Raw genomic sequence first — 14909 nt, 5'->3', positions numbered from 1 at the left:
TTTTAGATGGTATGTATACATAACACATGTGACCCAAGGATATAAAAAATATTTATAAAGTCAAACAAACTAATTGAATTAAAGTGGAGTTTAGAAATGAATTGTAAAAACTGGATCAATTCAAACGACTATTTATATATTTAGCTTAAAAATATATAGAAGTTAGTAATATATAAAAGGAAATTCGAAATTTCCTCTTTCCTCCACGCAATCAAACAGACACCCTTCCTTTTTTTTTTTGTATTTCCTTTTAACTTAAGATTTTTTTATTTTATTTTTTTCAAATCACATCATGGATTTCATTACTCAACTGCCATAACAGCGTCAGAGAGTTTCTCTGCATACCTTTGTTTTTTTTTTTTTGTTTTTTTTTTGTCAATTATTCACCGCTTCACCTTCTCTAATTACAACGCACTCTTTATACTTATCATCATCTAATTTTTTTTTCTTTTTTTCTTCATTTATAATTTACTGGGTCTTGCGCAATCTCGCTGTTTCAAAGCTTATCCTTTGCTGGGTCGCAGGTAATCTTCGTTTTCTTCAATGAATTTGAATTATCGGGTAACCTTTGATGCTGTGTCGCTCAAAATAATGTTTTCTTTTTTGTTTCTTGTTTTGTGAGTTTTTCATAATTATAGTAAATTTTGGTCTTTGTTTGATTCCTTATGGATATGGGGCATATTGAGGTTATTGACTTCTATTTATTTAAACTCAGCTGTATTTTTTACTGTTGCAGACTTTAGATGTTTAATACGAGTGTTTTTTTTTTTCTTCCTGAATTTGATCACTTAAATTTAGAAAGAACTCTTGTTACTCTTTTAATGGATTTTACTTATTTTGATGTTTTAGAGATTCTTATTTCAATGTATGAAGTTTGAACTGTTGCATTGCTTTTTGAGTATTCCGAGTCTTATAAAATTTTTAGCTTTCTTTAGATAAAGAATTAGCAGGGTTGTCACAAATTACAGATTTCTAGAGCAATGTGCAGAAAGTAATTACCTTATGTTGCATGTGTTCATATCCAACATATCTAGGATTGGAGCTATTAGCTTCACATATAGTGGTGAGACGCCGATTTCAACTGCAATACTTTTACTCCAATAATTTTTTTCATGGCGAGAGAACAGAAAGTAGCTTAACATCCATACTATTCATCTCTGTAAATAGTCAGTTCTAACTATTTTCCTGGATGGTATCTGACCATCAAGCAAAAGACCAACCTTCTGCAGCTGTGATCCTTGTGGTAAAATGACAATGGTCTGAGATGTATTTCAAGTGGTAGTGGGGAAAGGAGTTTTACTGCAACCTGATTATTACATTTTGAAATTTCTTATAATCTACTTGCACATCTCAGCATTCATCTTCTAAAGGAAATGTGGAAATTCAAATTTTTGTAGATTGCAGTCTCCTATTGATAAAAATGTTTCAGTTGCCAGAATTGGCTGTCTTTTCTCATGTTGCATGCAAATCCTGCCATTTACACCCATCATCAACTTGTTTATTTTGTGGAGCCTTTTTTGTTATGTTCATTCATACTCATGAATTGTTTGACTTTGTTCTTTTGCATGCTGGCCTTTTTTTATTGGTTGCAGTAGGATCTAAATTATTATCAAAAAGCATAACAAGAGTGTGTATTAGGATTCTGCGAGGCATTCAGCATACTATGATTGGTAAAGTGAACAAAAAATGTCATGTAAGCTCATAAAGATTGCTTTCCAAGAGAGTAGTCCCCAAGATGTTCAATGATTTGGTATTGGCTATCATACTGGCTCATACTTTTCCAGTAGGGTCCTGCAGATGGTCAATGCCAAGTGCAGATGTAATAATGATTCTGTTAGTGGTTACAATTGAAAAGTGTAGTTTTTGAGTTCAATAAATTACACTAATCGTCGCTAGTGGTCATTCACTATGGCTGTTGGAGCGCTTCAAACTGGTTTTGATTGTTACAGCAATTGATTTTGGTCCTCACATGGGGATAATAAGATGTGAGAACTGAATCCAAACACCTTAGTGAGCCTGTTTGTATCACTGGATAGATTATGCAAATCAATGTCCTTCATTACATATTCAGATGTAGTTGTTTATATGCTTCTATACATTACTTGTTTTCTCTTAACAACATTGATGGAATTCTTTTCTGCTTCCTTTTCAGTACAGTAGATGAAACCCATTTTTAAATTGTAGCCAGACTAAAAATTGATTGCATGGCACTTGAGCTTCGACACATGAGAAGGTACTTGCCTGATAACTGGATCCTGTAAACTATGTTGAAATATATTTCTGATTTTAAATTTAACTGAACTCTCAAATTGATACCATGATTTACATGATGCGATCATTTGTTTCTTTTTGTTCATCTTTATAAGAATTGATCTGGAGTATGGACAGTAGTTAACATTTAGTAAACTCAAATAAGTGGTCAGTTACGCTATAAATGTGCCTTTCAGGTTATATTTATGCTGTCTTGCTGCTTGCTTGTCTCATATTCTGACTGGTAACTTTAATTGAGTATTATTTTTTTTTCTTTTTCTAATTGACAAAATCATAAATTGCAGAATAAACATCTGGGGAAATATAATTTGTGTCATGTAGTTTGCATTAGTGCCATGTAGGTTTTATAGACATATCATCTACATTTCAAGCTTCTGAACGGTGGTGTTCTTGACTGAAGAAATGTGCTTTGTCTGATCTAGACATTGCATCCGGTGTAATTGTTTGGAATTCTTCTGGCTTTCTGTTTTGGGCGGTAGAGATTAGTCTTTTTAATCTTTGGTCATGGCATCTGCACCATCAAACAAGATCGAGATGGCTCACCAGATTTACAGAGACGGACAGTACGAGGAAGCTCTTGGGTTTTACACAGAAGCCCTAGCCATGGCCAAAACTAAGGCCCAGACGATTGCTTTGCATAGTAACAGAGCTGCTTGTTATCTGAAATTGCACGATTTCAAAAAGGTATGCTTCTTCTTCTTCCCTTTTTTCTTTTTTCTAAAACAGAAATCTACTTTAGTTGGTTAAATTGATTTCTTATTGTTCTATGATGATGTGACATGGCATCATAGTTTGAATTTGAATTGATTTTGCCCACTCTATTATTAATAGTGATGGTTATTTGCATCATATCATAGGCAGCTGAAGAATGCACATCAGTGCTTGAGCTTGATCATAATCACGCTGGAGCACTAATGCTGCGGGCTCAGACACTTGTCACTCTCAAAGATTACCATTCTGCCCTTTTTGATGTCAATAGACTTATGGAGTTAAATCCTTCATCAGAAGTTTATCACAATCTTGAAACTCGCTTGAGGACACAATTGGTATTAAGCCCTCTTTCTTGTCTATATCATCTAATGTTAATATGTCTTAATCTAGACAGTTTTATTTGCTTAGTTCATTTTTAGCCATTGAATCGAGAGAGATGATTGATCTGGATAGATGTCTTGCTGGTGTGGATGAAAAATCGCGGGTTTAAGGCCATTTCGATCTTGCCTTTTGTGAACTTGCTAAAGGTTGTGATTTGTTAGGCATAGATGTTGAGGTTCTGGTTGCTATAAGTTAAAAACTTAGAATCAGGGCAAAAGCTTTCAATTTTTCATGGAAATGGATCAAAAAGTGTCAATTTCGCCTTGGTTTTGGAATAACAAATCACTGCCAAGAGTAAATCAATATTCTCCAGTCAGTTATATTAATATCCCGCAGTCAGTTAAAGTGATTATTTTGTTTTGCTTAAGGAAAGGCACTGGCTCCAATACCTGAATCTGAAGCTGAGTTGGAAGAAGAGGAAGAAAAAGATGAAATAGAACCATGTGGACTTGAGGAAGAACAACGGAATCGAAAAGAAGATGCACCTATTATATGGACTGATAAGAAAATTGAACCTTCTAAGACCACTGATGCTGAAGTCATTGTGCCTAAAGTACCAAATGTCAACGGGTCTTCTGCAGTAAGTAGAGAACAAAGATTTGAGACTAGAAAGACCATTGCTGCTGAAGTTATTGCCCAAGCACAACGGAAGGTTGAGCCTAGAAAGACTCTAGCTGCTGAAGTTATAGCTCAAGCACAGAGGAAGAAGGAATCATCTTATCAGAATTCAAAAGGATGGCAAGCAATTCCAAAGCCTAAGGGGCACTCGGCTTTGGATTATGGCCGTTGGGACAGAGTTGAGGATGACTCAAGTGAGGATGATGAGGACGACGACGACGAAGAACAGTCTCAGCCTAAGTATCGATTCCGTGTAAGAACTGTTGGTGTGCGACCTGTGAAGTGAAATTAAATATGCAGAGTACTAACATAAACAGCTGCACTTACTCTTAGCATTCCGCGATGAGAGATACGAGAGAAAGGGAGTGAGAATCAATGGGCCGGGAGCTAATCGCCACTTGTGTCTTAACACAGACGTCAAAGCACCCGATGATAGTGGAAGGAATATCGGGGTGGTGAGAATGACCAATGAGGCCATGGAGGTGGAGGGAAGGGTCTTGGTGAGGGAACTTGTGGTGTTGGATTGGGCATAAGAGACTTATCTAATGTCATCCAAATAGTTTAAACTTTAAACTAACATATGCCCTCAAGTATCTCTCCTACTAACTTCAGCTTTATTATTTTAGGGAAATTCTATCTTCTTGGTACTAATATTTAGATGCAACAATTCTTATTCTATTTTGTTGGACTTGATTTCCAAGAGATTTTCCCTGAGGTATTTGCCCCTTCAATCGGATCAGACCAAAAACTTAGTCATGAAGCTGAGATCCTGCAAAATTCATGGCTACAACTTGGTGGATGTGATTCAAAATAGGAGGAGAGGAATGCTTAGACCTTTCAGCTACATGTATATTTGGCTTCTGTAGGATTGGCTTTTGGTGTTGTAACTCTAATGTAATAAAAGACTCTTGTATTGTGGTTTTGATTGTAATTATATAAGATATTATTTGGTTTTAGATAATCCAGATATTTGCTGAAAACTTTATTCCTTTTACTCTTCTAACAGGAGCAAGATTGTAAGATGATGGCTTAAGCAAGATTTTGTTTTTTTATTGTAACTCCCATTGAAGTTCACAATTTTACACAACCTTACAATTTTGTAGACAATTCTAACATAACTTCTGGTCGAGTAGACACCGAATATTTTATGCAAAATGTATTTTTAAGCTTTGGACTTTATTGAACTTTTAATTTTTATTTATTTATTTTTCTTTTTGTTTTGTTTTTTTGAGCTCTTATTTTTATTTTTATTGAGGATCTAGTAGTGTTTAATTAAAGTAAAAATAAAAATATAATAGTTTAAGAAAATAAATAAAATTCTCTTAAAATATGTTTAAAAAGGTTTTAATAAAATTAAAAAATAAAAATATTAGTGTTTGAAAGAATAATTAAAAAAATGAAACATTTCAATTTTAAAAACAATATTTTCTTGATATAAAATAAAAAGATAAGTATGTAAGATTATTTATTCTTAAAATTTAACTGTATCTATTTTTTCATCCTCTCAAATGTACATAATCACAATGTTTTAATATAAGTAAAATAGAAAATGTTACATTTTTTTTAACACATTGTAATAATTACATTTATCTAAAGGTAAATATGGTAGAAAGTAATTATGATGTCATGTGTCCATTCAGATTTATTGAATCATTTTAGTAAATGATGGTTTAGAAATTAAATTCAAAGATCTTTATATGTTTATCTATTTATTTGAATCAAGGATTTTAATAAGCTAAGATCAACCACAAAAACTATAACAAAAAAGATACTATGAGCAATCAATCTGCAAAATACCCAAAATTAAATATTATAAAATAAATGCACCTCTACAAGTTACTATAAGAAATTAGCATATGCATTACACATTTTGTTAATGAGATGTAAATGAATTTTTAAGTTTTTTCTACTATTATTTTAAATTTTTCTCTTTTGTACTCTTATCCTTTTGAAATTGAATTTTTTTACTTTTATTTTTAGCAATATAAACTTCTTGAAATTTATTATTTGAAATTTAATAACATAAACAATAAAATTGATTATTTTAAAATAATTTAATTTACTGTTTTAATTAAGAAGATCTGTAGAATTAGTCAAATTATAAACCAGTTGATAAAATATACAAATACTAATGACAATTAAAATGTTAATAAAAAATAAATACATTTGTCTATATATAGATTATGGAAGTTGAATGTTCATTTAAGTATTTCTTTCTATAATCTTAATAATATTTTTTTAATTCTTAGTAATACATTAAGAATAAATTATGTGTATGCTAATAAAAATTTAGAGAGGTATCATTAAAAATAAAAATCTAAGAACTTAATTTCACAAAGTATAATGTAAATAGATAAAAATTTATTACATAAAACTCAAAAAAATCATCAACATATACTCATTAATAGAGTATGTATCAGGTGCCTTAATTTATTTATTAGAAAAAAAGGTAATTTTAAAAAATTATAAAAATATAGGGGCAAATTATGTGTTTTCTCTTAGTTTATACAAAGTAATATAAGTGATGGAATGAAAAATTAAGAGCAATTTTATTTTCTTATTTTAGAGAGAGGGAGAGCAATTAAAAACAGAAGAAAAACAAAGAAAAAGCATGTGCGCATCTGGCATAAAATATATGCCCTAATCAATTTTTTTTTTCACTTTTTAATACTAAAAATCTATTTAATTTCTTATTGATTATATATATAAACCTAAATAAAATAAGTAATTTTTTTTCGACTCTTATATTCATAAGAGAAAAAATATTTTTCAGCTTTGCAAATTATTAAATATAGCTAAAACAATAAATATAGATTTTTTAATGAGAAAATTATACTATATATTATAATTCTATTTATAGTACTAAAGTACATATTTTTAGTCTATTTTAAAAATAAAAATTAATATAAAGTTAAAAATAATACATATTACTTACATCATTAACCTAATTTATATTTTTTCTTTTAATTGCCACCTATATAGAAGAAAAAAAAAAAAAAAAAAAAGAGAATCGCACCCGTACTTACCATTACACAAGCAACAAATTAAAGTTGATTTAGAATATTAAAGGTCATTTACAGAGTGCATTGTACAAAGAAAACCCTAAATTTTAGAGGTCAAAATTCTAAATTTGAAAACGTGAATAACTATGAACTATAATTTTTATTGTTAAGAACATTATGAATGGAGTCTTGCTATAGTTCACGTCTCCTAGACTCCTAGTTCTGCTGGCAAACAAGAAGGAATTCTTTATAAAAGATTTTCACATAAAAATATATAATTATATAAATTTTTTTTCGAAATTTCCTCTTTCCTCCACGCAACCAAACAGACACCCTTCCTTTTTGTATTTCCTTCTAACTTGAGTTTCTCTGCACACTTTTAATTTTTTTCTCAATTATTCACCGCTTCACCTTCTCTAATCAAACCCCACTCTTTCTACTTCTCATCATCTAATCTTTTCTTTTTCTTTTTCTTCAAAAGAATTTACTGGGTCTTGCGGAATTTCGCTGTTTCAAAGCTTATCCTTTACTGGGTCGCAAGTAATCTTCGTTTTCTTCAATGAATTTTAATTATCGGGTAACCTTTGATGCGGTATCGTTGAGAAGAATGTTTTCTTTCTGTTTTTTGTTTTCTGGGTTCTTGATAATTATAATATATTTTGGTCTTTGTTTGATTTCTTCTGGATATGGGGCAAAGTGAGGTTATTGACTTCTATTTATTTAAACTCAGCTATATCTTTCTAGTGTTACAGACTTTAGATGCTCAATACGAGTGTTTTTTTCCTAATTTATGAATTTGGTATTGTGGTGATATATTTTTTGAATTTGATCACTTAAATTGAGAAAGAATTCTTGTTACCCTTTTAATGGGTTTTACTCATTTTGATGTTTTAGAGATTCTTATATCAATGTATGAAGTCTGAACTGTTGCATTGCTTTTTTGAGTATTCCGAGTCTTATAAAAACTTGAGCTGTCTTTAGATAAAAGACTTAGCAGGGTTGTCACAGATTACGGATTGCTAGAGCAATGTGCAGAAAGTAATTACCTTATGTTGCATGTGTTCATATCCAACGTATCTAGGATTTGAGCTCATAGCTTCACATATAGTAGTGAGTCAGGCCGATTTCAACTGCAAAATTTTTAGTCCAATAATTTTTATTAAGAGTAGTTTTCAAGGCGAGAGAACAGAAATTAGCTTAACATCCGTACTATTCATCTCTGTAAATAGTCAGATAGTATTTGACCGTCAAGCACTGGAAGAAAGACCAATTTCTTTTGCCATTTCTCAAGAACAGAATGCCTTCTGCAGCAGTGATCCCTTGTGGTAAAATGACAATGGTCTGAGACATATTTCAAGTGGTAGTGGGCAAAGGAGTTTTACTGCAACCTGATAATTGCATTTTGAAATTTTTTATAATCTACTTGCACATCTCAGCATTCATCTTTTAAAGGCAATGTCGAAATTCAAATTTTTGTAGATTGCATTCTCCTATTGATAAAAATGCTTGAGTTGCCAGAATTTGGTTGCCTTTTTTCATATTCTGGTGCATGCAAATCCTGCCATTTACACCCATCATCAACTTGTTTAATTTGGTTGGGCCTTAATTTGTTATGTTCGTTCATACTTGTGAATTGTTTAGCTTTGTTCTTTTGCATGCTTGCTTCTTTTAGTGGTTGCAATAGGATCTAAATTAATATCAAAAAGCATGACGAGAGTGTGTATTAGGATTCTGCAAGGCATTCAACAGCATACTGTGATTGGTAAAGTGAATAAAAGATGTCATGTAAGCTCATAAAGATTGCTCTCCAAGAGAGTAGTCCCAAAGATGTTCAATGATTTGGTATTGGCTATCAATACTGGCTCATATTTGTTCCAATAGGGTCCTGCAGGTGGTCAATGAGTAATAATGATTCTATTAGTGGTTATGATTGAAAGTGTAGTTTTGGAGTTCAATAAATTATACTAATTGTTGCTAGTGGTAATTCACTATGGCTGTTGGAGCGCTTTAAACTGGTTTTGAGTGTTATGGCAAATGATTTTGGTCTTCACATGAGGATAATAAGATGTGGGAATTGAATCCAAACGCCTTAGTGAGCCTTTTTCTATCACTGGATAGATAATGCAAGTCAATGTTCTTCATAACATATTCAAATGTAGTTGTTTATCTGCTTCTACGCATTACTTGTTTTCTCTTAACAACATTGATGAAATTCTTTTCTGTTTCTGCTTCCTTTTCAGTACATTGGATGAAACGCAAATTTTTAAATTGTAGCCAGACTAAAAATTGATTGAACGGCACTTGAGCTGCGACACATGCGAAGGTACTTTCTGATAACTGGATCCGGTAAACTATGTTGTGAAATATATTTATGATTTTTTCTTTTCTCATTAATTAAAGATTACTCAGGTGGGTCCTAATGAATTTAAGATTTTAAATTTAACTGAACTCTAAGATCGATACCATGATTTACACGATATGATCATTTGTTTCTTATCGTTCATCTTTCTAAAAATCGATCTGGAGTATTGAAAGTTGTTAACATTTAGGAAACTCAAATAAGTGGTCAATTGCGCTATTAATGTGCCTTTCAGGTTACGTTTATGCCATCTTGCTGCTTGCATGTTTCATATCCTGACTGGTAACTATAATTGTGTCATGTAGTTTGCATTAGTGCCATGTAGGTGTTATAGACATATCATCTACATTTCAAGCTTCTGAACAATGGTGTTTGACTGAAGAAATGTGCTTTGTTGATCTACTTGTTGGGGTAACGTGTAAACAATTTTCTTTTTTCTTTGGTCTTATCTGCAGAATTTTCTCTTAATAACAATACATGCTTCGGGGGATGGACTGGCTGTCTTTGCCTACTGTTATTGTTTGTGAATGATGTACAGTTGGAAGAAGGGTTCTACTGCTTTGAGCATATTTAAATGGAGATTGCGCGGTGAATCAACACTAACGACAGGCTTACTTAATGATGTGCCCCCTGAGATTGAATTGTCTGACTACGGCAGGGTACCAAGTCCTGGTAGTGAGAGTCCTTCAGGTTTTCTTAATGGTGAGAGCTTGAATGTGGAACCAATTGCTGATTTGGACTTGTTCTTTGAAAGACTATATAGTTACTATTGCGAGAAAGGGCTTTGGTGCATTATTATAAAGTGGATTGTTGAACTTTTGAGTCTGGGTTTCACCATCTGTTTTTCTGGATTCTTCTTGTTGTATATTGATTGGAATGGACTTCGTAATGCTAAATGTGGGATGGATGCAGTTGAATCTGGAATTAAGCCTTGTGATCTTGCTAAAGAAGCTCTTCATCAGCACCCACTAACTCCTTTAACGATTTCAAAAGCTATTATTGTTGGGTATTTGGGATTGTTTTCTATCTATTTGATCTTTTGTTTCTTGAGGTTCTTTGCTCAATTAAGAGATATTCTTGGGATTCGTCATTTCTATTACAACAGGTAGCCCTGATTGCAACTTCTTGTTTTTCTTATCAATTTTGTAGATGTTTAATTGAGCAACATATTTTCTTTTTGCAGTCTCCATGTTACAGACAATGAAATTCACACCATGCCATGGGCAACAATTCTTGAAAAGGTTGTACAGTTACAAAGTTCACAGCAACTCTGTGTAGTCAAGGACCTTTCTGCTCACGAAGTGGTGATGCGGTTGATGCGGAAGGAGAATTACTTGATTGGGATGCTGAATAAAGGAGTGCTTGCTTTTCCGATCTCCCCATGGGTTCCAGGCACTGGTCCAATTGTTAAATATGGTCCAAATGGAGCACAGTACCGCTTAATACTAACAAAAACCCTTGAATGGACCTTAAATTGGTGTATATTGCAGAGCATGTTTGATCGGTGTGTTTAATTTCACATGAATATTTGAATCTCAATGAATCATTTTATTTTCTCTGATTGCAATGTAATTGTTTCTGCAGAAACTTTTGTGTTAGAAGGGACTTTATTTCTAATCCTAAAACCTTAAAGAAAAGGCTTATGGTAGTTGGGTTTGCTATGCTTCTTCTTTCACCTTTCCTGGTTATATTCATGCTTGTGTATCTCTTCCTGAGGCATGCTGAACAGTTCTACAATCACCCAAGCACAGCATCGTCCCGAAGATGGTCAAATTTGTCAAAATGGATCTTTAGGGAATTTAATGAGGTATATCATTTCTGCTAATGTTGATATTTTCCTTTCCTGTGCTAAATTAGTATGGTTAATATTTTCCTGCTCCCAAAACATTGGTATCAATGTCTACAAAATTCAGTGTTTTGAAGTGATAGCCGTTATATGCATGGCTATTATTAGTTAATTAAAGAAACAAACTTTCTTGATAAAGTGAATTATTTTAGTGGTTAGCCTATTAAATTGAGACAGTACCTTTCTCTCACATGCATGAATTGATGCAATTACATTGAAAAGAAGTTGCATATTTTGACATGCTAGATTTTAGATTTATCTATCTAGAAGGATAAGTTTACTATTCTCATGTTTGAGACTAAGGTTTATTCTCTTAAATGTAGTTATATCTCAGTAAAAGATTGATATTGGTTTCTTTACTATAATCCTTCCTTTCTTCTAAATCCCCTTGAAATCGTCAATAATTATTATGAAATGATATCTTATTTTGTGTGGCAGGTTGACCATTTGTTCAAGCACCGGATTAATGGCAGTATAATGCATGCTTCAGATTATTTGAAGCAATTCCCCTCACCTATTATTTCGATTGTTGCCAAGTTTATATCTTTTGTTTCTGGAGGCTTTGCAGCCATTCTGATTATCATTGCATTTTTGGAGGAATCTCTACTAGAGGGTCATGTAATATACTCACTTTCCTAGAAAAATGGAGAAATACATATTTGGATATCATTGATCTGTTTGCTATTGTATACTGTTTCATGATGTTCCATATTTACATTATGTAGATATTTGGTCGCAACTTGTTCTGGTATGCTGCTGTATTTGGAACTATAACAGCCATCAGCCGGGCTGCAGTCACAGATGAACTCCTGGTCCTTGATCCAGAAGGGGCTATGTCTATGGTAGTCCAACATACCCACTATATGCCAAAGAGGTGGCGGGGCAAAGAAAATTCTGAGACTGTTCGGATGGAGTTTGAAACCTTATTTCAGGTAATACTGTTAAGTTTCATGTGATTTATGAAATTTTCTCTTGAATTTGACCTTTACCTCTCTACAACCTCGCCAACAACTACATGATGGAGTCTTAAATTGTTTTACTTTTATTATTTTGTAATTCATGGTGTAGTATACTGGAATGATGTTACTCGAGGAGATGGCATCAATTTTTCTCACCCCATTCTTGCTGTTGTTTATTGTCCCAAAGGTAATTATTAATCTTCTGATAGACTGTCCATCTTATTATTTTTGTCACATGTTTTCTTTTCTGGCCTAATGTCCTATGTTATTTTGCAGCGGGTGGATGACATCTTACAATTCATTGCAGATTTCACAATGGATGTTGAAGGTGTTGGCCATATATGCAGGTTAGCTAATCAGTCATTGATATTAATGCAATATGCAGAGTTTTATTTTGTTCTTATTGATTTGTTATTTGATCTTCGACAGTTTTAGTGCTTTTGACTTTCAAATCCATGGAAATAGCAATCGGTCATTGATGTTAATGCATTAGGCAGAGTAATTATTGGCTTTACTTTGTTCATATGATTGACAAGGTTGGTTTGCGTTTTTGATCTTTAACAGTTTTAGTGCTTTTGACTTTCAAAACCATGGCAATAGCAATTATGGTTCACCTTATCATACACCACATACTCAAAGGAGCTCTCAGGGCAAGATGGAGAAATCGTTTTTGAGGTATGATACTAGTATTGTGCTCTTGTGTTTGGTTAACAACCTTGTATTTATTTGCTTCTTTTATATGCATATAATAATAATCTCAGTTTTCTTAATTATTTGGTATGAAGGCCTGGAGAAGGCAATACTGAGGCTCCTGTATTAGTTCTAGGTGGAACTTTCAATATTTCTGGTTGTCCTTAACTACAGCCAAGATTATACATATTCTTTAATAGATTGAACCATAAATCCACATATCCAGATTATTAAACTACAAATCGTTTTTATTTATTTATTTATGTGAAATTTATCTGGATGATTGTTATGCATCATTTCGTTTCCAAGAAGTATTGAATTCTATTATTGCCTTGCTGAAGATTACATTAACTTGTTTAATTCATGCTTATTATGGATATGTATGTTCACAATTTAAGCTTTAGATTTCACTTGCACTGCCAGAAACTGTTTGATGCGGTCTGAAAGCATAGTTTCATCAGGAGTTCTGATTATCCAAGAGCTTGATATATGTTTGGAAAATGTCCCTATGGCACAAGGGAAATTATGAAACTAATCTCTCAAGTCTCTAATCAGACATCCACCTTTTGTTACTTCCTACTATAGACCTGTTTAGTATGTGGCACTGAAAACATGCAATTCTGATACTTTCTTTTTGTTAAATTGAAATAAGCATCACCAAGTTTTCCTAAATATTTCCCACTCTTGCTAATTGCAGTTTTCAGAGCAGCTATCCTTCATGGGAGCCAAATATTCAGGGAAAGCAGTTCCTGTCAACTCTTAGAAATTTCAGGGCGCAAAAGTTGCAAGGACATGGAGTTAAACATGTGTATTCTCCTCCTAGAGTATGGCGAGGAAGCCCCAATTTGAGAGGCCCTGGAGATAGAAACACTGCTTTCTCTAGGGAAATGCCTCACAGTACTCCTGGCTTTCATTTGGGTTCTTTGTGGCTAATTGATGAAGATCAAAGGAATCACCCATATCTTCTTGATTGGTATTATACCACTCGACATCATACTTCAACTAATAATACAAGAGACACACCAACAATACCGTTAGATGTGACTGAGCAACATCCTGATGATTATTGGATGCCACCCAATTTTACACAAAACGAAGCAAGATATGATGATGAGTATTGGCGTAACTGTTATGAAGATCGAACAGAGTCTCACTTGGGAGCTTCCACGTCTACTCCTTTCTTCCGGGAGAGTGTACTTCATCAACATGATTCCAGCAACTTTGCACATTCTGCTAGGAGCCATTGGTGGGCTAGAAGTGGACCACCTGGTTCACAGCCCCAAGCAAGTTTCCTTGAGCCTCCTGATTTCAACCGCTTTGCTTCACATAATTACCGTGATAATCTTTCAGAGAGAAGCTCAGAAGAGCAAGAACAACCCCTGGATTGGGGTTCTCGAAGGCTGTCACGGACTACTTATATGGATGATGATCTTGAAGCGGGAGGGAATTTAAATCTTCATTTTGATGATGTTTATAGCAGACCTCCTGAGACTCCAACTGAATATCAAGAGTCGTCAATCTTCTGAGGACGAACTATCAATTACCTCTTTAGTTTGTCAAGAGGTTAACTTATGGTTATAATGCATACAGGTTTCCGGGAATAGATTCATTTTGTTTATTCGTGTAAAAAGGAAACTCTGTATTCTTTACTGTATATAGATTCATTATGAGGTTTAGAATTAGATTCTGAAGTAGGGCCTCAAGTTCAATTTAGAAGGGTTTGCATATTCCCAATGAGTTCATTGTTACCCTTCTGAAACTGTAAAAATCATTACAATCCATTGATACATTTCAAATCCGATTCCCTTCAATTAATTCTTTTCTTTGTGTTCGTCTACTTGGGGTTGCCTTGGTGAAAAATATATGCCTGAAGGGGGTAGAACAAGTCTATTAACGTATCTGCAGGTAGAAATGGTTTCAATAATTTATTATTTCTTTTTCAATATTTGGATTTAAGAATTGCTCTCATTTTTTATTCAGAGAAAACAAAAGGTCCCTTCAAAGAAATTTTCATGGCTCATTTCATCTTTCTTTTCTTAGCTTTATAAAAATACTCAAACTAATTCTATCAC

At 33.2% G+C, this 14909-nt stretch overlaps 2 protein-coding genes across 14 annotated transcripts; both read left to right on the top strand.

The window, feature by feature from the left end:
- The first annotated feature begins 203 nt into the window (after positions 1-203).
- On the top strand, positions 204-4942 carry LOC8277479 (sperm-associated antigen 1). Of its 9 annotated transcripts, none has more exons than XM_015727341.3 (6): positions 208-524; positions 2153-2233; positions 2448-2494; positions 2694-2955; positions 3129-3317; positions 3737-4942. In XM_015727341.3, exons 4-6 carry the CDS (start codon positions 2776-2778, stop codon positions 4265-4267), a joined length of 900 nt encoding a protein of 299 aa, XP_015582827.1. In that variant the 5' UTR covers positions 208-524; positions 2153-2233; positions 2448-2494; positions 2694-2775; the 3' UTR covers positions 4268-4942. The 9 variants fall into 9 exon arrangements, with proteins under 9 accessions (XP_048232575.1, XP_048232574.1, XP_015582827.1 ...); XM_015727339.3 differs by having other exon boundaries at positions 209-524; positions 2672-2955; XM_015727338.3 differs by having other exon boundaries at positions 209-524; positions 2613-2955.
- Positions 4943-7112: 2170 nt separating this feature from the next.
- On the top strand, positions 7113-14652 carry LOC8277478 (autophagy-related protein 9). 5 transcript variants are annotated; one of them, XM_002532323.4, is made up of 11 exons: positions 7113-7523; positions 9224-9306; positions 9798-10447; positions 10526-10846; positions 10927-11149; positions 11627-11806; positions 11914-12120; positions 12257-12334; positions 12424-12494; positions 12712-12822; positions 13535-14652. In XM_002532323.4, the coding sequence occupies exons 3-11, from the start codon at positions 9870-9872 to the stop codon at positions 14361-14363; spliced, it is 2598 nt and encodes an 865-aa protein (XP_002532369.2). In that variant the 5' UTR covers positions 7113-7523; positions 9224-9306; positions 9798-9869; the 3' UTR covers positions 14364-14652. The 5 variants fall into 5 exon arrangements, with proteins under 5 accessions (XP_002532369.2, XP_015582820.1, XP_048232743.1 ...); XM_015727334.3 differs by having other exon boundaries at positions 7113-7560; XM_048376786.1 differs by having other exon boundaries at positions 7113-7684.
- Positions 14653-14909: the final 257 nt, after the last annotated feature.

The sequence above is a fragment of the Ricinus communis genome, chromosome 7 (assembly GCF_019578655.1).
Source record: "Ricinus communis isolate WT05 ecotype wild-type chromosome 7, ASM1957865v1, whole genome shotgun sequence".
In the NCBI taxonomy this organism is placed as follows: Eukaryota; Viridiplantae; Streptophyta; class Magnoliopsida; order Malpighiales; family Euphorbiaceae; genus Ricinus; species Ricinus communis.
This window is presented reverse-complemented; position numbering and strand designations above follow the sequence as displayed.